The sequence below is a fragment of the Aquarana catesbeiana genome, linkage group LG05 (genome assembly GCF_042186555.1).
Source record: "Aquarana catesbeiana isolate 2022-GZ linkage group LG05, ASM4218655v1, whole genome shotgun sequence".
NCBI classification, from domain to species: domain Eukaryota; kingdom Metazoa; phylum Chordata; class Amphibia; order Anura; family Ranidae; genus Aquarana; species Aquarana catesbeiana.
In genome coordinates, this window is record NC_133328.1 from 473,489,479 (window position 1) to 473,514,028 (window position 24,550).

At 40.5% G+C, this 24,550-nt stretch overlaps 1 protein-coding gene across 2 annotated transcripts in view; it reads right to left on the reverse strand.

Annotated features, from left to right (window-relative positions):
* The window catches only part of ROCK1 (Rho associated coiled-coil containing protein kinase 1), a 228,886-nt gene that overhangs the window by 22,631 nt on the left and 181,705 nt on the right, over positions 1 to 24,550 (reverse strand). For both annotated transcript variants that reach the window (XM_073631444.1, XM_073631445.1), the window contains exons 21-26: positions 17,326 to 17,395; positions 13,417 to 13,520; positions 10,759 to 10,924; positions 9,057 to 9,150; positions 7,760 to 7,845; positions 2,973 to 3,161 (exon numbers count right to left, since the gene is read on the reverse strand). In XM_073631444.1, coding sequence (XP_073487545.1) covers positions 2,973 to 3,161; positions 7,760 to 7,845; positions 9,057 to 9,150; positions 10,759 to 10,924; positions 13,417 to 13,520; positions 17,326 to 17,395 — 709 coding nt within the window. The remainder of the gene's footprint in view (positions 1 to 2,972; positions 3,162 to 7,759; positions 7,846 to 9,056; positions 9,151 to 10,758; positions 10,925 to 13,416; positions 13,521 to 17,325; positions 17,396 to 24,550) is intronic.

The following is a 24,550-nucleotide window of genomic DNA, read 5'->3' on the forward strand; positions in this document are numbered from 1 at the left end:
TGAAGAGACAGGAGCGGCTCTTTCAGGGCGCTTTGCAGGCGCTATTTTTAGCGCTGTATCGTCTGCAAAGCGCCCCAGTGTGAAAGGGGTCTTAGGGAAACCTCTTGAGAGCATCAATGTGGAGCAAACATGTATAGTTGAATTGATATGGAATGGGAAATTGGGAAGGGAAACATGGCAAGATTTAACCAAGCAGGGAGGGCTAGGCTCCCCACTATTATAGTAAGGGGCTTTTTATTTTTTTTAACTGGAAGATAAATTATGTAGAAGAAGAGAACAGTATCTAAAACCATGAATGGGAAAGAAGCACTAACTTGCACTGGTATATATAACATTGGCAATGGCATCTTTTGAGAAAGTCTACAAAAAAGACTGACTATACTACAAAAATAGGATCAGTGTCAAGAAAATGATACTTACAAGGCTGAGCGAATTTTGTCTGGTTCCTGAAAAACAGCCATAAGTGCTTTGTGGGTAGCACTGTTGGAGACATCCTTAAACTGAATATCAAAGGAGCTGGGCAGAATATTGTCGGCAAAACAGTAGCTGCCTCCAATTAGATACAGCCGGCGACTGGGTATTCTGATAGCTACTGGCTGTCCAAACACAATAATTGGCATTGCTGTTTTTTTTTTTTTGCTCATCCTGCAGTATATGGCCAGCTTAACCACTTCCATACCAGGCCTATTCTGACACTCCTCTCCTACATATAAAAAAATTGTATTTTTTTGCTAGAAAATTACTCAGAACCTCAAAACATATTTTTTTTAGCAGAAATGCTAGGGAATAAAATGGCGGTCGTTGCAACTTTTTACGTCACATGGTATTTGCACAGCAATTTTTCAAACGCATTTTTTTTTTTTTTTTTTTTTTGGAAATAAAAAAAAAAAAGGTTTAATGAATTAAAAAAACAAAACAAAACAGTAAATTTAGCCCAATTTTGGGGGAAAGTGTGAAAGATGATGTTACGCTGAGTAAATAGATACCCAACATGCCACACTTTAAAACTGCGCACACTTGTGAAATGGCGCCAAACTTTGGTACCTAAAAATCTCCATAGGTGATGCTTTACCATTTTTTACAGGTTACCTGTTTAGAGTTACAGAGGCAGTCTTGGGCTAGAATTGTTGCTCTAACGTATGCAGCGATAGCTCACATGTGCGATTTAAATGCTGTTTATATATGTGGGCGCGACTTACGAATGCGTTCGCTTCTGTGTGCAAGCACGCGGGGATGCTTTAAAAAAAAATACTTTTTATTGTTTCTTTTTCTTCATTTTTACATTTTCTCTTCAGATGTATTTATTTTTTATCACTTTTATTTCTATAACAGAGAATGTAAACATCCCTTGCAATAGAAATAGTGCGTGACAGGTACTCTTTATGAGAAATCTGAGGTCTATAAGACCCCTTGATCTCTCCTTCAGGCTGGAAAGACCGCGATAAAAAAATAAACAGTCTTGGCCTTTTTTAGCCACGTCCCCAGCTTTGTTTACTTCCAGCGGCCTGGACGTGACGTCATAAGGGTGTGACGTCATAACGTAGTGCCCGGGCCTCCGAGGGTCATAGAGATGACTGGGGACCATTTGGCAGCGGCCGATTCATTCTACGGGCAAGCCGGTAGAGGCACCGGAGGATGGCAGGAGGGGGTGTGTCCCCTCCCGCTACCTGTAAGAACAATCAAGCGGCTGAACCGGTGCTATGATTGTGCTTATGGTGCAGGGAATCGCTGGCAGAAAAAGACGATATCTGAATGATGCCTGTAGCTGCAGGCATCATTCAGATATCCCCAGTCAGTCAATGACGTCATATGACATCCTTGGGCTGGAAGTGGTTAAAGTACAACTAAAGGCAAAATGTTTTGCGTGGTTTTTTAGGCTTTGGATAGAGTGGAGAGGGATTAGAACACGTCAGGTTTTTATTGCTTGTCTGTGTCCTCATTATGGAGATTCACCCTATTTGTCCTGTTTACCATGATCACTGACAGTAAAAGTAAACAAAAACCCCAAATTTTGGGTTGTCCTCAGAAAATAGAGGAGAATCTTCCCATGGGGACACTAGTTATGGTGATCTGTGGGCCCCCTGGAGTTGGGAGGGATTTCCTTTCACTTACTGCTTTGGCTATGGGACAGGAAGTGAAGGGACTGTTCCCCAATGGGACACAAATGGCTAAAAATAAACTGACAGGGGTTATGAGTGTCCCCTACTCTATCCAAAATGAAAAAAAAGTTTTGCTTTAGTTCTACTGTAAGGTACATTTCTATATCAAAAGGCAACCTCAATATATTTACATTTTAAGATCCAATTATATCCCAATTCATCGTGACCATAGACTGTATTAATAAAAACTGCTAAATCTCAAGATCATCAACCCAATAAGATTATTTAACGATCTGACCTCAGCAGAGTTAATTGTGATTGGCTATGTTTAATTTGCGCACTCTTTCCAATAAGGAAGTATCTCTCTTAGGGCTTGTTCACACTTGACTAAATTACTGCTCCTATAGCGTTTGTATGGTATTAGTAAGGGGGTCAGACAGGCGTCAATGAGCTTTAAAATGGGGCGTTTTACCAGCATTAAACGCTCCCTAAACGCCCTATGCACGGTTTCATAGAGTTTGATGAGCATTAGAACTGCTCCACAATGGAAAGCGACTAATTTTAACACCCTGCAACCGCACCAATACCGCGCCAAAATTGCCTGCAAGATCGTTTTTGCGGAGCGTTACCATAGACTTGAATGGGAGGCGTTCAAAAGCTTCAAACGCTCCTGACTCGACATGAGGCTTCAATTTTGAAGCGACGGAATACTAACGTTTATTGTGAACAGCACAATGTGCTGTCTATTACATCCTGTGCATAAGCGTTTGAGGGGCGGTTTTAATGCCTTTCAAATGCCTGCTCTTAATGCCAGTGTGAACTACCTTCAGATAACAGCTCATAACATCCGGAAACGAAACAAAAAGGGATTACCATTAACGTCTCTTCTATCTCTTTTTGGAACTTTATAGCCATTTGACTGTACTTCTCCTTCTCCTGGTTAAGATCTAACTGCAGCTTCCGGTTTTCTTTCTCCTTCTTTCTCAAATCTTGCGTGTTCGCTTTCTTTCTATCCAGTTTGAAGTCTTTCCTATTCATAATTTCAGCCAGTTTATTTACAGCCTGAAAAATAATTAATATAGTCAAATGTCATTTGTAATTGATGCTAGTATTGTATACAAACATTTTGTGAACACTTAGTATACGAAAGAGATGTCTTATAAAGCAGTACAAGGCCTGTGCCAACAGGAGACAAAAGAGTTGCCATAGAAAAATCAGAAGAATGCTGTTCCATAGTGGCAAGAAAAGGAGCTGCAACAGGAGATCCAAGTAAAATAAGAGGTAGAATGCAAGATCAAAGGACAAGACGTGATAAGTGGTATAAAAAGGCAGGTAGGTTTCTGTAATGCAATATGAAGAAAGCTCAGGCAATGTACAGTATCTCACAAAAGTGAGTACACTCCTCACATTTTTGTAAATATTTTATTATATCTTTTCATGTGACAACACTGAAGAAATGACACTGCTACAATGTAAAGTAGTGAGTGGTCCCCTCCTTTCGGAGACTTGGCCGCAGGGCAGTATTCCAACGTAACGACCCCAAACACACCTCCAAGAGGACCAACTGCCTTGCTAAAGAAGCTGGGGGGAAAGGTGATGGACTAGCCAAGCATGTCTCCAGACCTAAACCCTACTGAGCATCTGTGGGGCATCCTAAATAGGAAGGTGAAGGAGCGCAAGGTCTCCAAGTATCCACCAACTCCATGATATGGTCATGGAGGAGTGGAAGAGGACTGCAGTTGTAACCAGTGGAGCTCTGGTCAACTCCATGCCCAAGAGGGTTAAGGCAGTGCTGGAAAATAATGGTGGCCACAAAAAATAGACATTTTGGGCCCAATTTGGACATTTTCACTTAGGGGTGTACTCACTTTTGTTGTCAGCGGTTGAGACATTAATGGCTATTTTGAGTTATTTTGAGGGGACAGCAAATATACACTGTTCTACAAGCTTTACACTCACTACTTTACATTGTAGCAAAGTGTAATTTCTTCAGTGTTGTCACATGAAAAGGTATAATAAAATATTTACAAAAATGTGAGGGGTGTACTCACTTCACGGTCCAGACTGTTCCCCAAATAGTTGCAATGTAACATAAGGCAAGTATATAGGCTGCAGGAACATGTAGTGAGGAAATCTGACACAGGCAACAAGTAGTAGTCCACAAAAGAAGAGCAGGCAGGGTTCAGCGCTCAAGGTGTACACCTTACAGGCCGAAGCCAGTCTTGGGAATGAACAGGGGTATTTAAGAACAGCGCTTTACTGCCCTTCCACCACACTCAGTCTAGCAGATTAAGCCGTAGAGTATTACCTTATCTCAACAGCACTGCTTAATATCAGTGAAGGCAGCCCGCTGTTTCTGCAGCTCCATCAAAAAAAATCAGGGAAAACAGATACCGTTATATTTTCATGGTGGATAGTATCTTTTTGGGTGCCTTGTGAAGAATCAAATCCTGGTCTTTACAGCTCAGAATACTGGCCAGCAGTGGCCTATAGGTGGTAGACCTGGTTTTGCAGGAACCCCGTGAGCCCTTTCCACTGCAAACGCCATGGCCCAGTGACAAAAAAATGTGTCAGGGAAAGTAGATTTCAGCAATCTTTTAACAAAGTTCCTCAGGTTCTGTCCCTCTGCTCTTTCAGGGAGGCCCACAAATCTTAGGTTGTTCCTTCACAAGTGGTTTTCTAATTCATCCACTTTCAGGTACCAGGAGATTATTTGTTCTGCCGAAATCTTGCTGGGGACTGAGGCAAATGCATCTTCAGAGAGGATATCTTGTTCTTAGATTCTGACACCCAAACTCAAATATTCTGCACATCCTGCCTCAATAGACCTAAAGTAAATCCACCTTAAAGCAGTATTAACCAAAAGCAAACCTATTGCAGCTTACAAATTCTTAGGTGTGATGGCTGCATTAGTTTTTTTTTTTTTTTTAGGCTTGCTTTCTTCTATTATCTTTTGGTGATCTGGCTAGCAAGTTTGTTGTTTTTCAGAGTACAAATTCTCCAGCAGAATGCATCAGTTTACATAGATGAGACAAACTTCTTAAAACTGACAGGGGTGTTTAACCACTTAAAGACCAGCCGCCGCAGGTGTACTGTGGCAGGTTGGCTCTCCTGGGCGAATCGGCGTCATTGTATGTCAGCCGCTTTAAGACCACTAGAGGGCTTTACGCTGGAGCAGAGCGCGTGTCCAGGATTGCTCCTGAGAGAGACAGAACAGGGATCTGTCAATGTAAACAGACAAATCCCCGTTCTGTCAGGGGAGAGGGAGAGGGAGAGGGAGAGAGAGAGAGGGACTGACTGTTCCTAGTGATTAGGAACAGTGAACCGTCTTCTCCTCCAGTCACTACACTCTCCCCCCAGTTAGAAACACCTCCCTAGGGAACACTTAACCCCTTGATTGCCCCTTGGTGTTAACCCCCTTCCCTGCCAGTGACATTTATACAGTAATCAGTGGCGATTTTTAGCTTTGATCGCTGTATAAAATGTCAATGGTACCAAAAAAGTGCCAAACGTGTCCGATCTGTCCATCACAATCCCACAAAAAAACAAAACAAAAAAAAACGCTGATCACCGCCATTACTAGTAAAAAAATAAATAATAAATATGCCACAAATCTATCCCCTATTTTGTAGACGCTATAACTTTTGTGCAAATAAACGCTTGTTGCGATTTTTTTTTACCAAAAATATGAAGAAGAATACATATCGGCCTAAACTGATGAAGAAATTTGTCTTTTTTACAATTTTTTGGGGGATATTTATTATAGCAAAAAGTTAAAAATATTGGGATTTTTTTCAAAATTGTCGATTTTTTGTTTATAGAGCAAAAAAAAAAACAAAACAAAACAAATAACTTACAGAGGTGACCAAATACCACCAAAAGAAAGCTCTATTTGAGGGGGAAAAAATACATTAATTTGGTTTGGGTACTGCATCGCACGACCGCGCAATTGTCAGTTAAAGCGACGCAGTTCCGTATCGCAAAAAATGGCCTGGTCATTAAGGGGGCAAATCCTTCCGGTTCTTACGTGGTTAAAATGGTCAGCTTTTAGTTATTCATGCAAAACCTTTAACCCAAAAGGAAAAAACAGTTTTCTGTAACGGATTTTAAAGTGTGAGCTGGAGTTTGGCTTTAATTTGTTAGTGCTTTTTAAATCTGCTAATACATTTAACACTACCCTTTCCCGCAGACTGACAATGCTGCTGTCTGCTGTGCCGCCTCTGCTCATTCCTCCAGAGTTGTCTCTTACCTAACACAGGAGGTGTGTTACTGGCCAGATCACCACCAATGATTGGAAAGCTTCACTATAATATAATTTTGGTTTTGGGTTTAATACCGCTTTAATTTCCTCCATCTTGCCTGTTAACATAGTGTTATATCAGTTGTGGCTGATAGCAAATCGGAAAATTTACCTGCTCCAGAATGAGTTTCTGCTGCCTACCTCCACCCTGCCTATTCTTAAAAAGAAACTTTTCTTAAAAATGAAGCTCTGCCCACAAGCAGAAGGCAAAGGAGTACTTTTGCCTGTGGTCTCCCTGCAAAAAGCAGCACAGAACTATCAGCACATCTCAATCTGGATCTCCAAAAGACCAGCAGCAGTGCCTTGACTCTCACACTAAAGCTATGAAGCTGTAAGCTCAGGAATGCCTAAGCACCCTACAAGCCAGGAAAGTGCATTGCTATTTAGAGGAGGAATTCTAGAATTGATGTCCATGCACAGAAAAAAAAAAAGCTGCTTCTCTATTCTCTTTTTTCTTGCTCTTTTTTGTTTTGTCTGTAGAAGCAGCTCACGGTTATCCTACGTGTCCGTGCACTATAGGACGTTTAGAGGCATATTTTAAGCTCAGCGTTTTTTGGCAGAAAAAATGGTGAATGCTTTGAAGCTCTCCTAAAAGCCTATACAAAATGCGCTATAAGAGCGTTTGTTTTTTTTCTGCCAAGAGAAGTGGGGTTTTTTCAAGCCCAGTGTGCATGGACTCCAATAGTAGATTTTTCAAGATTTTGCTTAATCACAATATATACACACACACATTAATATATATATATATATATATATATATATATATATATATATATATATATATATATATATATATATATATATATATACACTAGAGCACAAATTTCCTTTATAAGTTCAGGTCCACTTTACTAACTTTAATCCTTTTCATTGCCAGGTCCATATGCTGCACTGTCCAGACAGAGGGGGTTTTACACACACACGTCCGATGGCTGCAACAATCAGGAGTGTGTTCACCTGACAAGCCTACTTCTGGCTACCAGATGAAAGTAGTAGGAGTACTTCCACAAATCCCTGGTAAGGCCCCCCACCACCCACCCACCTTGTATCCCAGGCTCTGCTTGCCCATCTGGGGGCAAGGAACAGGCATGGCTGGTGGAGCCAGGTAGAGATGTACAAGCATCTGCTCCCTTCCCTGTTTTGTTGCTGTCCCGGAAACGACACGTATGTTGTCATTTCAGGGTTCCCCTGTCAGTTTTCCTGGCCAACAAAGAAAACAGAAAGTAGTGCATCCCAGTGTAAATGAGTGCATGCAGACACATCCTAACTTTTCTATTCTGTACATCAATTGTCTGTTATAGCTCTGTGCCTCCAAAACAATCACCTAAGGCTGCAGCCATAACATAGAAGTCAGATTTACCTGGGTCTTAAGTGTTCTTTCAGTGTTTAAATTCTTCTCATACATAATCTTCATGCTGACAATTTCCTCTTGTTTCTGCTTAAGCTCTAAAATACAAGAAATACATGTATTACAAGGGAGTTCTGACAAAAATCTAACGTATACAATAGTCCATTACAGTGGTTTCTGTGTTTTCTAAACATTAAAATACAATAGCATTCAAATTGCTTTGCAATGAGCACTCTGTACCAAGGTAAACAAACATCCTATTGGTTTGATAAACAGCTCAAATGTGATGTAATGAGCAGAATACGGTTATTAGAAAACTCTACGAAGACACCACATTATGAAGAGAATATAAAATACCTAAATGTAAAGTCCAAAATAAAAAATATGAACAAATTTACAATGCTTTCAGGACCCTTGCCTAACTGTCCATCAGTTTAACTAGTTCTGTTCAGCAAGCTCCCAACCCACTCATTCTTGACACAAGTGGGTGGACATAATTACCTATTCCCATTTTTATTGTAAATGGCAGATTGATCCTTCAGATGTACATAGGAGTAGTAAATACCACTACAGATCCACCACCATCAATAGCAACAGGTAACAATTTTAATGTCTGCTACGCATGTTAGAAATAATGGAAGATAATTAACTATGAATATGAAATGGTACTACATACTCAAAGGTAATTAGGTCTGCTCATATACATTCAGGGGGTTTTCTTGGTCCAGTCCCTCATGGCCTGGGAGGAAGCATTAGATCAGGTGTCTCTAAACTTTTCAAAGGGCCAGTTTACCATCCTTTAGGGGGCCCAGATTGTGGCTAGTAAGGGTAGAAAATGTCCAGGGCCCAGCATTAGTGAGAATAAATATTGCCTTAGGGTTAGTCAGTAGGAAAAGGAATAGTGCCCCCGGCATTGGTATTAGTGCCCCATTGTTGGCGTCAGTGGGAGGAATAGTGCCTTATATCACTGGAAGGGATAGTGCCCCAAGGGCTGGATAAAATCTAGCAAAGGGCCACATCCGGCCCTCGTACTGCAGTTTGAAGACCACTGCATTAGATGAAAAAAATGTGCATCAGTACTTGAATATGATTCAGGTAGAATGACACAGCATAGCTATTGATCCTATTAATTGCAGATAAAGGTAAATTCAGAAGATTTTCTCACATTCTAAAGCCTACGCCATGCTGAAATGGTACACTTCACATACAAAATAATTTTGCTAGTAAATCAAGTGGTTTATTTTGGAAGTGGTAAAAGACCAAAGATGACTACTGCAAAGTAACTCATAACTATCTATATATTACCTACCTTCTTCCAGTGCTTTAACCTTCTCTATCAGATCAGCATTTTCTTTTGTTAATGTCTGGACATCTTTGGTTAATGTGTTGTTTGTTTCTTCCAACTGTAAAGACAAGCTAAATTTGACATCTCTCATACATGTTCAAAAAATATTGCTATAAAATTTAGAATCCCCAAACAATATATAGGTTCTGAAAGTAGGGGGACTGAAAAAACAAATGGTGGTTGTTGTAATTTTTTTTACATTGCATATTTGTGCAGCCGATTATCAAACGCAAATTTTCAGGAAAAAAATAAACTTCATTGAATTTGAGTGCACACAAACAAAATAATACCTAACTGGTAAAATATACAAGATGATGCTGCTTCAAGTAAATGGATATCAAACATGTCGAGGTTTAAAACTGCGCACACTTGTGAAATGGCAACAAACTACAGTACCTAAAATTGTCCACAGGCAATTAAAAGTCTTTACAGGTACAGTTCCGGGTTTACTTTTACAGAAACAGTGAATAACCACAAAAAAAAAAAAAAAAAAAAAATTCAGTACCAGGATCACAGCTTCGGCCATGGATTCTGGTATAACCACTTGCTATCTAGGATGTATATAAATGTACGCTAGACAGCAAGTGTTAAAGGGACCTGTAAAAGTATCTGACCTTACACAAGGTTCTAGCCATCTGATTTTCAAAACTTTTTACTAGCTCCATGCAGGCAAATCACTATGTCCAAAGCTGCACAGCAGGAATGTGGGATGTTTGGATCCTAGCACAAACCTGCTTGAGCTATACTTTCTCATTATTAATCAGCTGATGCACTTAGTGTTCCAACAGGGGGAAGCTGTGATATCTGCATCCCTTTAGAAGTCATTAATCTTTTGGGAATCTCACACCAAAATTACATTTCTATTGCAGAAAATGCCCAAAATCTGACTTGTTTGTTTCCTAGTGCAGACATCTGGGTAATTCAGTGAGCCAATCACATAAACAGAAAATGGCATTTCTAGGGAAGTGCTTTACATAAACTGTGTGCAGAAGACATACAGGTTGTTATATTGCATTTAATTTAACAGAAAATTACAGCTGCTGCAAATTGAAAAGGATATTTTTAATAACGTTAAATTACAAATCAGGCTTGTGTAGCAAACATATACCCTATATTAATTTTTCTTTGCTATTCTGCTATTCTGATGATCACCACCCATGAATAGTATAAAAAAATTCCAGTATATATCCCATAGTTTGTAGACGCTATAACTTTTGCACAAACACGCGTATTGGGATTTTTTTTTGCCAAAAATATGCAGTAGAATACATATTGGCCTAAATTTATTAAGATAATACATTTTTTTTCAATTTTTTTTTAATTGGATATGTTTTATACCAGAAAGTAAAACATATTGTTTTTTTTTTTCAAAATTGTCTTTTTTTTGTTTATAGCGCAAAATATAAAAAACACAGTGGTTATCAAATAGTGCGGATAAAAAGGACATTTGGGTACAGCATTGCATGACGCGCAATTGCCAGTTAAAGTAATGCAGTGCCGTGTCGCAACAAATGGCCTGGTCATTTTTATACAGGATTCATATAGTGCCAACAGTTTGCGCAGCGTTTTACAACATTAATGGTCATGAAGGGGAGGTAAATCCTCTGGGGGTCAAGTGGTTATAGACATAGTACAAGTAAAAACTATTAAAAGATAACAGGGTTACCTTGCGGATAGTATGGTCCTTCTCTATGACATCTTGCCTGACTCTTGAAGAGAGCTTCTTATTCTCTTGAGACAGCTCAAAACATTGCTCTTCTAGAAGCCCCCGAGCAAGTTGCTCCGATTCTGCTTTGGTAACTGCCAGGTCCAGCTGTGCGGCAAGAGTTTCTCTGCAGAAGCAAGAGCAATGCTTACTTATTGTACAAAGGCTGTTGCTTTCAAATACTAGGCATCAAATACTAGGCATCCTGGACTACAAAACACAAAAAGGAAAATGGAAGTGTAGGTGTAAAAGTCAAGACAACCTTTTAAAGAACAAAAGTCCTCCTAGAGAGATAAAAGTCAACAGCAGGAGCTTTAACTCACTAGCAAGAATAGAATGTCAAAATAAAAAACGGACTTCACATGGAAAGAAAGATGTGATCATCATAAAAGGAGCAATCATGTGTCAAAACGTGCATTGTTCTGATAAACCAAAGACAAATGTTTAGGACAAAATAACTAAAAAAGACAAGCTACATGAAATCCATGTACTGGAGAAACACAAACTATATAAAACCTTTCCTACATCAATCTACTGTTTTAAGTGTTTCCTGTTTTTTGTAGCACCCAATTAAGAGCAAAAAGTTTTGATCGACCAATTATCTGCTAATTGTGCCACATCCTAAATTCAAATTTGAAGTAAAGGAGATTCCCCTAGTGGACTTTAAAGGCACTTTCAAGAAAACGTTTAGAAAAATATATGAAGTAGATAACAGTTTATTTATTACAAAAAATCATCGAGTGAATATCACACAATCACATAATTAAAAACAAGGAATGCAGTTCCATAGATACAAAACTAGTGATACCAATACATTAGTACCCGACGCGTTTCGGAGTTACTTATGCCTCCTTCTTCAGGGGTGATTGTAGGGTTTGCAATAGAATTATAATGGTATCTATAGGTATTGGTTTATGGATTCCAGAAAGGGTTTAAAAGAACGTAAATGTACTGACACATACTGCCCGTCAGACGCATTCCCTGGTCATAGTGTGTAGAGCTTTAGTAGAGTATAGCAAAAATATTCATATAGCCACTGTCGAGGTGGAAATGGATAGGTATGAATATACGAAGTAATTTATTCTTCCTTCCAATGGAAAGAGAGGCCCATTAGTCGAGGGTGTATAACAGTTTAGATCTGAGATCACACTGGGGCCGAATGTGTGTCCTGGTCCGCCTATAGTATGGAGGACAGTAGCTGATGGTGGGTGTGGATCAGGTAAGGCCCAGATCACGTATATCACAGCAGCTCACACCAATAGCGTCCTGTCATCTGCTGCAGACAGGACGCTATTGGTGTGAGCTGCTGTGATATACGTGATCTGGGCCTTACCTGATCCACACCCACCATCAGCTACTGTCCTCCATACTATAGGCGGACCAGGACACACATTCGGCCCCAGTGTGATCTCAGATCTAAACTGTTATACGCCCTCGACTAATGGGCCTCTCTTTCCATTGGAAGGAAGAATAAATTACTTCGTATATTCATACCTATCCATTTCCACCTCGACAGTGGCTATATGAATATTTTTGCTATACTCTACTAAAGCTCTACACACTATGACCAGGGAATGCGTCTGACGGGCAGTATGTGTCAGTACATTTACGTTCTTTTAAACCCTTTCTGGAATGCATAAACCAATACCTATAGATACCATTATAATTCTATTGCAAACCCTACAATCACCCCTGAAGAAGGAGGCATAAGTAACTCCGAAACGCGTCGGGTACTAATGTATTGGTATCACTAGTTTTGTATCTATGGAACTGCATTCCTTGTTTTTAATTATGTGATTGTGTGATATTCACTCGATGATTTTTTGTAATAAATAAACTGTTATCTACTTCATATATTTTTCTAAACGTTTTCTTGAAAGTGCCTTTAAAGTCCACTAGGGGAATCTCCTTTACTTCAAATTTGTAGCACCCAATGACCAAAACCATGGTGTCAGCCCTGAACCAGCATAACACAAGTACAAAGACACGTTTGATCACTTTGCACCCCAGGTTTAATCACTCTTGACAGAAACAACTGAAAAGTGGGAGACTGCTGTGGACAGTTTGGTTCTAAGCAATTCTTTTTCATGGACACAATGGCTGATGGAAAACTTCAACAATTAGCACAAAGTTGCCAAACGTATATCCAGCACACAAGCAGTGCCAGTACGAAACAGACCCCATTTTTCATGGGGCTGTGATTATGGTCCCCATGAGGATACTGTCAGTACCAACTTCTTGAATGAAGTATGCAGAAGCTCACATTGCAAGTGTTACCCTGCTTTGTTATCGGATTCATGGCTCTTTTAAACGTGTCATCACTCACATCCAGGTTCTCTTTTTTTTTCCCCCCTCTTAATCCATATAAGGGATTCAATTGTGCTTTTTGGCAATTTAAAGATATTAACTTTCAAATTTTTAAACTAGTAAATCAAACTAGGATTAAAAAAAAAAAAAAAAAAAAAATGAGATATGCATCTGGTATGTCGTCATTCTTCCTGTATTTCTACAGGATGAATTTTAGTAAATAATCTCAGTTAGAATTGCGCTGAATTTACCAAGGTAGCAGGAATTACTCTAAAAGCACAAAGGATATCAGGAATATTTAAGAAAACCTACTTCTCATTATAATATTCTAACACTTTCTTCTCTGAATCCTGACTTAGCTTTGTCTTTTCTTCAACCTCCTCCTTCAGTTCTTTCACCTGAGTTTTGTACAACGTCTGTAAGAAAACAAGTGGAGATGTCAAGTTAGATTTGTTTTCCTTGGTTAGACCTGCTACTAAAGTTGTACGTGAACTGACCCATTAACAAATCATGGCAGTAATAATTTTGCATGTTGAACCAGGAGAATATAAACGTAAGAGCAGGACGACACATATCAAATCCAGAGACAGAAAAACTGAACTATATTAGAGGACTAAAAGAAAAACTATACAATTGCACAGAATATAATTATACACAATATAGTACATTCTTTTGCAGCTTAAAGTAGAATTCCTAACAGCATAATTGATTATAAGCGATAATGAAAATAACTGTCAGCTATTTTTATTATCCATTTGGTCAGCCAATTAGTTTGGCTGCATACAGAATGCATTATTTGTCTATATGCCAGTACACAGTGCAGCACACAGAGCTCAAGACACCGTTTATACATTTCAGTATACACAGTGCAGCACACATCTAGCTCAGTTCACCACCCATACATGTCAGTAAGCCTTGTGAATGTGTGAGGAGCAATGCCTGGTAGGACATGTAGTCCTGTGCAGGAGAAGGAAGCGATTTTAAGTAAATGCAAAGGCAGAAGGGTTTTTACCTTAATGCATTCTATGCATTAAGGTATAAAAAAAAAATCTTCTGAAACCAGCTTCCCCAGTATACCTACCTAAACTAGCGCTGTGCCAAAGGACAGCAGCGCTGCGCTCTCTCTCTAAATTTCCTCAGCAGGGGAAGCCCTTGGCTTCAGCTATTGTGAATCACAGCTTGTAAGGAAGGAGCCACACTAAGTTTCAACAGAAGCAGAGTGCGGCTTGGGAGCAAGCATGCACAATTGCAAGCCGCTTGCTATGGGGGAACTCAGCAGGGGGGGAGGAACAAGAGGTGTGAGCAGGGGACCCGAGAAGAGGAGGAATGGAGCTATTCTGTGCAAAACACGACTTTAACCGCTTCCCGACTAGCCATCGTCATTATACTGCGGCAGGTCGGCCTTTAAGCAGGAATAGCAGTCGCGGGCACACCTGCTGCACTGCGGGGGAACAGATGCGCGTGGCCATCGGTCGCATTGATCGCGGGCAGGAGAGCCAGAACAGACAGATTGTGTGTTTCTACTAGCTAGAAACAACGATCTGTCTTCTCCTCTAGTCAGTTCCTTCCCCCTACAGTTAGAACACACTGAGGGAACACAGTTAACCCCTTGATCGCCCCCTAGTGTTAACCCCTTCACTGCCAGTGACATTTACACAGTAATCAGTGCATTTTTATAGCACCAATTGTTGTATAAATGTCAGTGGTCCCAAAAATGTGTCAAATGTGTCCGATCTGTCCCCCACAATGTTGCAGTCCTGATAAAAATCACAGATCACCGCCATTACTAGTTAACCACTTAAGGACCAGCCTCGTTTTGGATTTTAGGCGTTTACATGTTTAAAACAGGTTTTTCTGCTAGAAAATTACTTAGAACCCCCAAATATTATATATGGTTTTTCTTCTAACACCCTAGAGAATAAAATGGCGGTCATTGCAATACTTTTTTTTTGCACCGTATTTGCGCAGCGGTCTTAAAAAGCGCACTTTTTTTGGAAAAAATTCACTTTTTTGAATAAAAAAAATAAGAACAGTAAAGTTAGCCCAATTTTTTTTTATATTGTGAAATATAATGTTACGCCAAGTAAATTGATACCCAACATGTCACGCTTGAAAATTGCGCCCGCTCGTGGAATGGCGTCAAACTTTTACCCTCAAAAATCTCCATAGGCGACGTTTAAAAAATTCTACAGGTTGCATATTTTGCGGTACAGAGGTGGTCTAGGGCTAGAATTATTGCTCTCGCTCTACCGGTCGCAGCGATACCTCACATGTGTGGTTTGACCACCGTTTTCATATGCGGGCGCTACTCGCGTATGCGTTCGCTTCTGCGCGCGAGCTCGTCGGGACAGGGGGGTTTTAAAAATTTTTTTTAATTATTTTTATTATTTATTTTGCAATATTTTATTTATTTTTACACTGTTTAAAAAAAAAAAAAAAAATGGTGTCACTTTTATTCCTATTACAAGGAATGTAAAAATCCCTTGTAATAGAAAAAAGCATGACAGGACCTCTTAAATATGAGATCTGGGGTCAAAAAGACCTCAGATCTCATATTTACACTAAAATGCAATAAAAAAAAAAAAAAAAGTCATTTAGAAAAATGACATTTGAAAAAAATGTGCCTTTAAGAGGCGTGGACGGAAGTGACGTATTGACGTCGCTTCCGCCCAGCAGTGTATTGGAGACTAGTGAGCGCCATCTTGGCCTCACTTGTCTCCAGACACACCACAGGATAGGACGCGATCGCCTCCACCGCTACCGACGGCTCCGGTAAGCGGCGGAGGGCACCGGATCGCGGCGGGCCCTCTCCCGCCACCAATAAAAGTGATCTCGCGGCGAATCCGCCGCAGGGACCACTTTTATCTGAAAGCCGGCCGCCGCACGAAAACGGGGATACCGGGGTTATGGCAGCTAGCTGCTGCCGTAGCAACGATATCCCCGTTCAAACTTAGGACGTACATCGTCGTGCGGCGGTCTTGAAGTGGTTAAAAAAAAAAAAAATTATTATTAATATTAATAATAATACAAATGCCATAAATCTTTCCCATAGTTTGTAGACGCTATAACTTTTGCTCAAACCAATCAATATACACTTATTGCAATTTTTATTACCAAAAATATGTAGAATATATATTGACCAAAACTGATGAAGAAATTTGATTTTTAAAAACATTTTTGATGATATTTATTATAGCAAAAAGTACAAAATACTGTTGTTTTTTTTCAAAATTAACGCTATTTTTTGTTTATAGCGCAAAAAATAAAAACCAGAGGTGATCAAATACCACCAAAAGAAAGCTCTATTTGTGGGAAAAAAGGAAGTCAAACTGTGTTTGGGTATACCGTCGCACGACCGCACACTTGTCAGTTGCAGCGACACAGTGCTGTATCGCAAAAAAATGGCCTGGTCACGAAGGGGTTAAATTCTTCTGGAGCTCAAGTGGTTAAATTATATTGTAAAGTTGATCAAGTAAAAAGTTGACCAGTATTGTGCATTACATTTAAAGGATATGTAAAGTTTTGTTTTAAAAAAAACAAAAAAAAACAAAAATGTCATACTTAGCTCCTCTGTGCAGTTGGTTTTGCATAGAGTGGCCCTGATCCTCCTCTTCTGGGGTCCCTCAGCATTATGCATTAAGGTGAAAAGCCTTGAGGGTTTACAACCCCTTTAAAAATACTCCATGCAACAAATTCTCAGACTTTAGCGCTTCTTTATTATAAAATCAGCAGCTGTTGTAGAGAAGCGGAGGGATCCCTGACAACAGCTGGAAAATGGGAGCCTATGGGTGACGTCACAGCTCCCGGAATTCTCAGCCATTGTCAAGTGCCCTCTCTACTCCCTTTCAGCTGCAACTCACTGACAGAGGGTAAAATACAATCAGACCAAAACAGGCTTAAAAAACTAAGTATAAATTTGTTGCTCAAAACTGTAGTCTTATCGACATTTAAATTAACTATGTATGCTGCAATCCCAGGTTTTGGCTTGAGATAGATATATACACACACATGGGAATTCATAGTCTTGCTAATGAATTAGCAAGTATACAGCTACATCTTCTTTATTTTTTGTTTACTATTTTGGGCAAAGTTTGCTTTAATGAAACAAAATAAGGAGACATTCATTAACATTTACAAACAAAATGGTGGCACAATTTGTTGTAATAACAAGGTATATTTTATCTGGCAACACTGAGAAGTCACAAAAAAGCAAACACTTACTGAAAAATATTGCTCAGCTTCCAATTGATCCTGCAGTTCCCTCATTTGACCTTCATTTCCTCTATATTGCCTGGCAAAAAAAAAAAAAAAAATGATCTTACCATTTTGCAGCATTTTAATAAACTAAACAAATAGTTTTTCCAAAGAACAACATCAGATCATTTCAACACATCACCCAGTCATAGGATTTAACGGATCCAACCAAGCTATAAAACAATACATACATTTTCGACGTTACATATGCAGCATAGGTATTTTTCATACAGTTGGCAGGCAACTGACGTTTTAATCCATCCAGTTTGCAGATATTTATTTTCCATTTAATAGGAAAGAAAAAGAAAGAACTGCCCAGGCAAGCAGACCTCATTACAAAAACACAGGATCTTAGTCTTAATTATGCAATGTCCCAAAGCATCCCCAATTGAAGGGTGTGCAACAAACCCTGACAAGACAACGCAACAATGGGTCAATAATGGGTTGGACAGATCTCAGGGAGCAGCTTGAAGCACCATGCATCCGAAACTAGCATCAGAAGAGGCCTGAATTTCCACCTGGTAAAACTTAATGTGGTTGTAAACCCTTAACCTTACCCCGTAAAGTGACTGGCCTCAGGCAATGCACAGAGATTAAAAAAAAATTTAAAAAATACTCCTACATAAGTTGTACCTGTTTATCTGCAGTCTTCTCTCCACTACATCTGTTCAATGGCCAGAATCTACAGAGCTTGTCTGAACGTTCAAAAAAGGGGGCGTAGAGCTGAAGTTACATTCTGCAGATGAGTGCTCTCAGTGAGATCTCAGAGCTGATTGGAAGGAAGGAACACACCCCCCTTCACACAGCACACAGGGACAGAGCTTAGGTGGTCAATCAGCTGGAGACCCCTCCCCCTGTCACTTTTTTTTTCTCTTGGCATCAGGAAAACTTCTCAGAAGTGACTCATCCTGATAGCGAAACAAGGCAGCAGACAGAAATGAGACTTGGTGCTCTGGATTGAGACAAGTACACACTATAGAGGTCTATATGTTTGAACACTGTTTACATAGGCAGGCACGATTTACGTGTGTAATGTTATGAGGCGCTTTTTTTTTTTAATCATCACTTTTATTCCTATTACAAGGAATGTAACATCCATTGAAATAGAAATAAGCATGACCAGTCCTCTTTATTGAGAGATCTGGGATCAAAAAGACCGCCGATCTCTCATTTACCTTCAAAAGCAAGGAAGAAAAAAAAAAAAAGTAGTTTTGACTTTAAGAAAATAAGAATTCTGTAAATTTGCATGAGGACTAGAAGTCACTCCGGTCCTCCAGGGGGAATAAAGCCGAGTGGGGCTATCTTGCCCTCACTACGCTTCCTGCCTAACCATCAGCCACATCTGATCGGTTCCGAGTTTGCCAACGACTCCGTTAAGTTCGGAAGTGACCAGAAAGCGGCAGGGGGGCACCTCTCCAGCCGCCTATAAAAGTGATCTCACGGCGAATCTGGCAGGGAATCGGAGACCATTTATACCACTCAATTAATGGTAAACTTACTATCATTGGCCGGCACATAGGCCTTCACCATACATTGGACCCTCGGGCTGTTAAATTTCTAGTCCTGGAGGTGGTGCCCCCGGATGCCAGAGGGGGTGACCGTGACAGAGTACTCTTGCAGCGGGAAACCCTCTGGATTGGGAGGCTTAATGCCACCATTCTACCTAGCTTAAATGAAGGCAACTCTTATAGATCATTCTTGTAAATAATTTATCTGTCCCCTAGACTCTCTCCCCTGGGCTCCCTCAGGTCTTGCCTTAACTCTGAATGTATATCTACTTCTCTATGCACTCCTGTTGACAGAGGCACAGACAGGCACACATGGATTTCTTCAGAATAACAAACGTGATGGATGTTACAGTTGTCGATAATAAGTGATAGTAATAAAAGTTTAGCTGCTATGTGATGTGGGGCAGGAGATTTCATGCTTAGAAAATACTATAGCGAGTGCCCCCCCCCCCCCCCCCCTTTTTTAAACGTGATTTCCCATTTTCAAGCTGGATATTGAGGCGGACTTCCAGCCACTGTCTGAGAGCTCCAGTGACAAGGAGGACCTATAGACCCTGTAGAGGGCCAAGTCTGCTGGCGTATATGACCTTGCTCTTTAGGGGGTCCACCAGTCCCCAAGTATCGAGTGGGTTTTTTCTATTCAAGATACCCCATCTCCTTGGTGACGGTGGAAGTGACTTGGAGTTCATCACCTCATTGGAATCACCCCCCTCTCACACTGTGGAATCCTTTATGGACTCAATATGTTTTTTTTATTTCTTTGTAAGCAGAGTCTTTACTTATAGACTTATATTTGTGTTGCACTTGATTTAATCATTTTTTGTGATCACTCACGCTGTATAAGAGCGCAACTTTTTTATATATATATATCATATATATTTTGCACTGTGGAGATATCTGCTTTTGTTGCTGTTGTATATGTTTATATGTGTATATGTCCCTTGCGATCCACACCGGCACATTGGCGTTCCAGTTGTGTGTCCCTTGCGGCGGCTCGGTAGGCTCCCTGGTGGTTGGACAGGCCCCTCCGACGGGACTGCCAACCCCCCACTTGCACACGTCTTGGCTCGGGCTCCGCCCATTGGCCATAGGGCTAGTGCAAAGGTTTGCACATTGCGGGACCCTGTGACACTGCACGCCGGCTGCGACTGGCGCTGGTGAAACGTCACAGGGTTGGGGACTACAAGTAGAAGGCAGCAGCCTGCTCGTCCACTAGGCTAGATCTTGGACCCAGGAGTTGTTATCCAACAAACTTTTAAGTCCCTTACTTCTGTGATTCACACCATAGGCGTATTGCGGCTATTGTGTAGCCCTCCCTATTCAGGGGATATGATAATGGGCTTACTTATTTACTTACGTTGGGTACTGTGTCTTCCTTCACAGGATATCTGGGCGGGAGTGCTGTGCTTCCGTGCGCTGTCACTCTTCACCCTTTCTTTACAGTACCCCAGTCCATCGGTATACATCGGTAACCCCCCCTCCCCTTAGTGGGACCCGTTCTCCTGGGACCTCCAATTTGTTGTAATTTGAGAACTAGGTATATACCATGTTTCCCTCCCTAGACGTTCATTTTGATTCACCTTCTCTGGTTTAGCTTTACTTTTCTCCTCTCTCTTTGTCTGTCCCCCCCCCCCCACTTTATTCCAAACTTCTCTTCTTTTTCCTCCCCTTCTCCCCCTCCACCCTTTCCGTTCCTCTCCCCCCCACCCTCCTTCAACCTCTCCCCCTCCAACCCCCCTCTTCCTCCGTCATTCCCCCTCCCCCCCTCCCCTATTTTTCTCTCCTCTTTCGGTCTCCCCTTTTTTCTTTTCAAATTGCTCAATTGCTTTTTCTTTTCTCCTCCCTCACTCTGTTCACCATCTTTCAATCCTAACTTCACCTCCTACACTGCCTCACATGTTTTCTCACGGGTTTCCACCAATAATTAGGCTTTGATCCAGTTTCTTTTTTCACAAGTTTATCCACTGCCCTTCATTCCTCACACCTCACTGTAATTCCATCATTTCACTTGGAACTACATGCAACTTCATTTTAATTTACGATTTACCCTTTTCATGTACTTTATTTTTTCAGACTCTAGCCCATTGAATTGTTAGTCTCCCCCAGTTGCCGCGGGAGATCCCTTTACTGGTGACGCCCTATGTTTTGTGATTGCCGGGATTTGGGTAAGCAGTCTTGCATCTGTCCCTATGCAACATCAGCACATTGATATATTGCTTTAAATATTGCTTTTTCCCCCTGTATGTGATTAATTACATCGTTATTGATCATGTGTCAATCAAATTACAGATATCTACCTGATGAAGTGGCTCAGTCCGCAAAACTAGATGAGATGCTATCCGTGATCAACTATCCCACTTTGATCTTCTCCGCTTGGGGAGTATTACTTTGGTGATACACATCGATTGTTACCCATGTTTTTAATTTGCAACTGATTTTTCTGTTATGTATTAATAAACTTTTGTACTATTTTATACAATTGTTCATATATGTGAATTTATCCTCACTGCCCTATACTGACATAGTCCATTTGTCCCCGTTTTCTTCTTGGTAATACTGGGGTTATGGCAGCTAGCTGCTGCCATAACAATGGTATTTAACGTCAAAGTAATGATGTGCATTCCCAATTTAGCGGTCGGCAAGTGGTTAATTTACCTTATCCCTTCTCTCTATGTATATGAATGATGCCACTGTTCTTCCATAAAAATAACCGAAGGATCTTTTTTCCATAATCCGTATAAAGCTTTCATGTGATCCAGCTCAATCCCAGCCCATCTGTAAGGAAGCATCAGCGAGAGGAGCTCCTAGTCCTCTGTTGCTGGTCACATGTATTAACCCCCCCAAAAACAAAACAAACAAAAAAAAAAAAAAAAATTCTTCGAAATGCAAAGCAAAAAAAAAAAAAAAAAATCAAATAAATGTTTTAAATTGTCACACATATGCATTTGAACTTGAATCTTTATTATTTTTGTCCAAAAAAATAAATAAAACAGCTTAGAGGGGAACTGAAACTGGAGCATGCTCAGTAGATGCAGCAATAACTGGTTTACACAAGGCTGCAGTGGGGACACAGACAAGGAGGGAGGGACAGTGAACAGCAGGATTAACCAGGTTTTTTTTCAGACTACAGAAAACGAATCAAATTGTGACTGAGTTAGTATGAAGAGCATGTAACACAGCATGTACTGACATTTTTAATGATGTGAGTTGGATGACACTTTAACAGAAGAGGCTGGTGGTTCCCATCTGCAGTCTTTAAGTACCTTACAATACAAAAGCTGCCAAATACCAAGCCATTGACTTAAAGCATCTGTGTAATGTGTAGGAAACACAGAAGACCTGTCTGGGGTACTTGCTGACTGAGACTGGGAACCACTGCTTTAGACCATAGACTTTAAAAACAATCTGTCTAACCTAGAAATGTTGGAGAGAAGCAGGAAGCCACCTACAGGCACCTATGGGAAAGGCAAAGAGGGAATCCAAAAGCCAAAACGAGGCAGCAACCAAGAAATAGGCTTTCAAAGCACGTACCACATCAAGACAATGTAGAGAAATTTCCTTGGGATGTTTCAAAGCAGTACAAAAAAGGAGAGAAGAACAATGTCCTGCTTAAGACAGAAGGAAGAAAACACCTTAGTGAGAAAGGGTGCCTTAGGCCTCAGCATAACCTAATGGTTGTGTTAAACTAAGAAAAGGAGGGTAATTTTACAGAAGGGCTTGACAAATTTGCTTCAAATCTTGAAGCCAGCTAAATAAGTTGGGAGCTAGTTTTTGTTTAACTAACAAATCTTTATTTTCATGTCAAAACCCTTCTTTTATGTAGCCGAACAGCAATGGCTGAGTGTGCTGACCGCTATGTTCTGGGGCTGTCATACTGCAGTCCTGCCCCTCCAACTCCAGGGAGCTGGTCAAGCGCTGATAATATGATCCATGCCATGGCAAAGAGAAGGAGCGGAGAGATCTCAGAAGGTGCAGGTGGAGCCTTGGCACAGAACATCAGGCAGAAAAGGTGCCAGCACATGCTAATCACCTCCTCACCCCCCCAGATGGTATGAACTGGCACTCCTCTCCACTCCCCCCAATCAGATCTTTCCTGAGAGATGAGCTCCTTCTCCCCCTTCCTTCACATCAGCCTCCGCATTGACACTGCAGATGGAAAATTTTTCAGCATCACAATCTAACTCCTAATTGTCTCCAGACATTAGAGCTGAGGTGCCTCTCCTCTCTGCAGCTCTCTGCTCCTCAATGAGCAAACCTTTATAGAGGAGAGATGACAGTTGCATCCATGAGCTCTCCCCCTCCCTGGCTCCGATTATTCGGTGGCATGGTTGGTGGCGCCGCTCTTTTAGTAATGCATGACTTCTGGAATATTATCTTTTTTTCTGGACTAATTTTTCATTTGCTACTGACTACATTGAGAAACAAGCACCTTGCACTAGCACTTTAGAAACTTATCTTAGTTCTCCTTGGCACTGTTTTTTAAGTTTTAGGATACGGTTAACCATTTTGTAGGTTATACCTTTTTGATGTCATATGTTAAGTTATTAACACTGTTTGTGGTAGGGTAATAAAGGGAGCGGCGCTGCAGTGTTTTGTATAAATATATATATGAAAACTGTTAAATCCTAATGTACTGTTAGATTGCTGGGGAATGGACGGGAAGGGTAATTGAGCTAGCGTGGCCTCACAGGGTAAATTGCTTCCATTGGTGGATTTGGTTTGAATACTGGGAGAAGTACCAATGGCTATATAGAAATACCATCAACTGACAGACTTGTTCAATAAGTGGAAGCACCAGATAAGGCCAGCGAACCTGCTTACTACTTTTGAGGAATGGTGCGTTAACTTATCAGTGCCAGGTCATATGTTGTCTCAAATGTATAGGCTGGTTCTGAGCGCCCAAAATATGACAACTCTCGATTTCTTTTTAGAATGGGAAAGAGAACTGGGTTATAATTTTACATCAGAGCAAATTAAAAGGCTGATGGGAGCGACACACCATACTTCAATACGTTTCCATATACAGGAGATGTCTTATAAGTTCCTGACAAGATTAGCTCAGATATATCTGCGGCTTAACTGCTGGAGGGGATGTAACCAAAGGGGTTCATTTCTGCATTTATGGTGGCATTGCCCAAAGATTAGTGTGCTAAAGTGCTAGGTTTTATAAGAGAAGCGTTTCTCCCCAATTTGCTAAATGCAGCCAAAATATTGATACCTAGATTTTGGAAAAACAGTCCGGATGTCCCACTATAATAGATTGGAAAAGGGAGGTAGAAAAAAAATAAGAGCAGAGAGATAGCTACATATGGTTAAAGACCAACAGAATACATTTAAAGATACATGGGCAGGATGGCTGTATTACTCCTCAGATATAGGGGTGAATTTAATCCTTTTGGGGGCAATGCTGCGTTATGGATCAGATAGTCTGCGAGTGGTGTGGTGGTGGTGGTGGGAGGTTAGTGTGGTGTATGTTAATGGAAAGATTTATATAGATGTATTGTGCAGTGTGTTTTTCTATGTTGTATGTTGGAATTTGTCTTAATAATGAAAAAGTGATTATTAAAAAAAAAAAAAAAAAAAAAAATCCTAATGTACTGACTGCCTCTCTCTTAAGGGCCTATATCTTGAGGCCCTTAAAATGCCAGGACATTATGAATATGCCCTAAATCCTTAACTTTTTA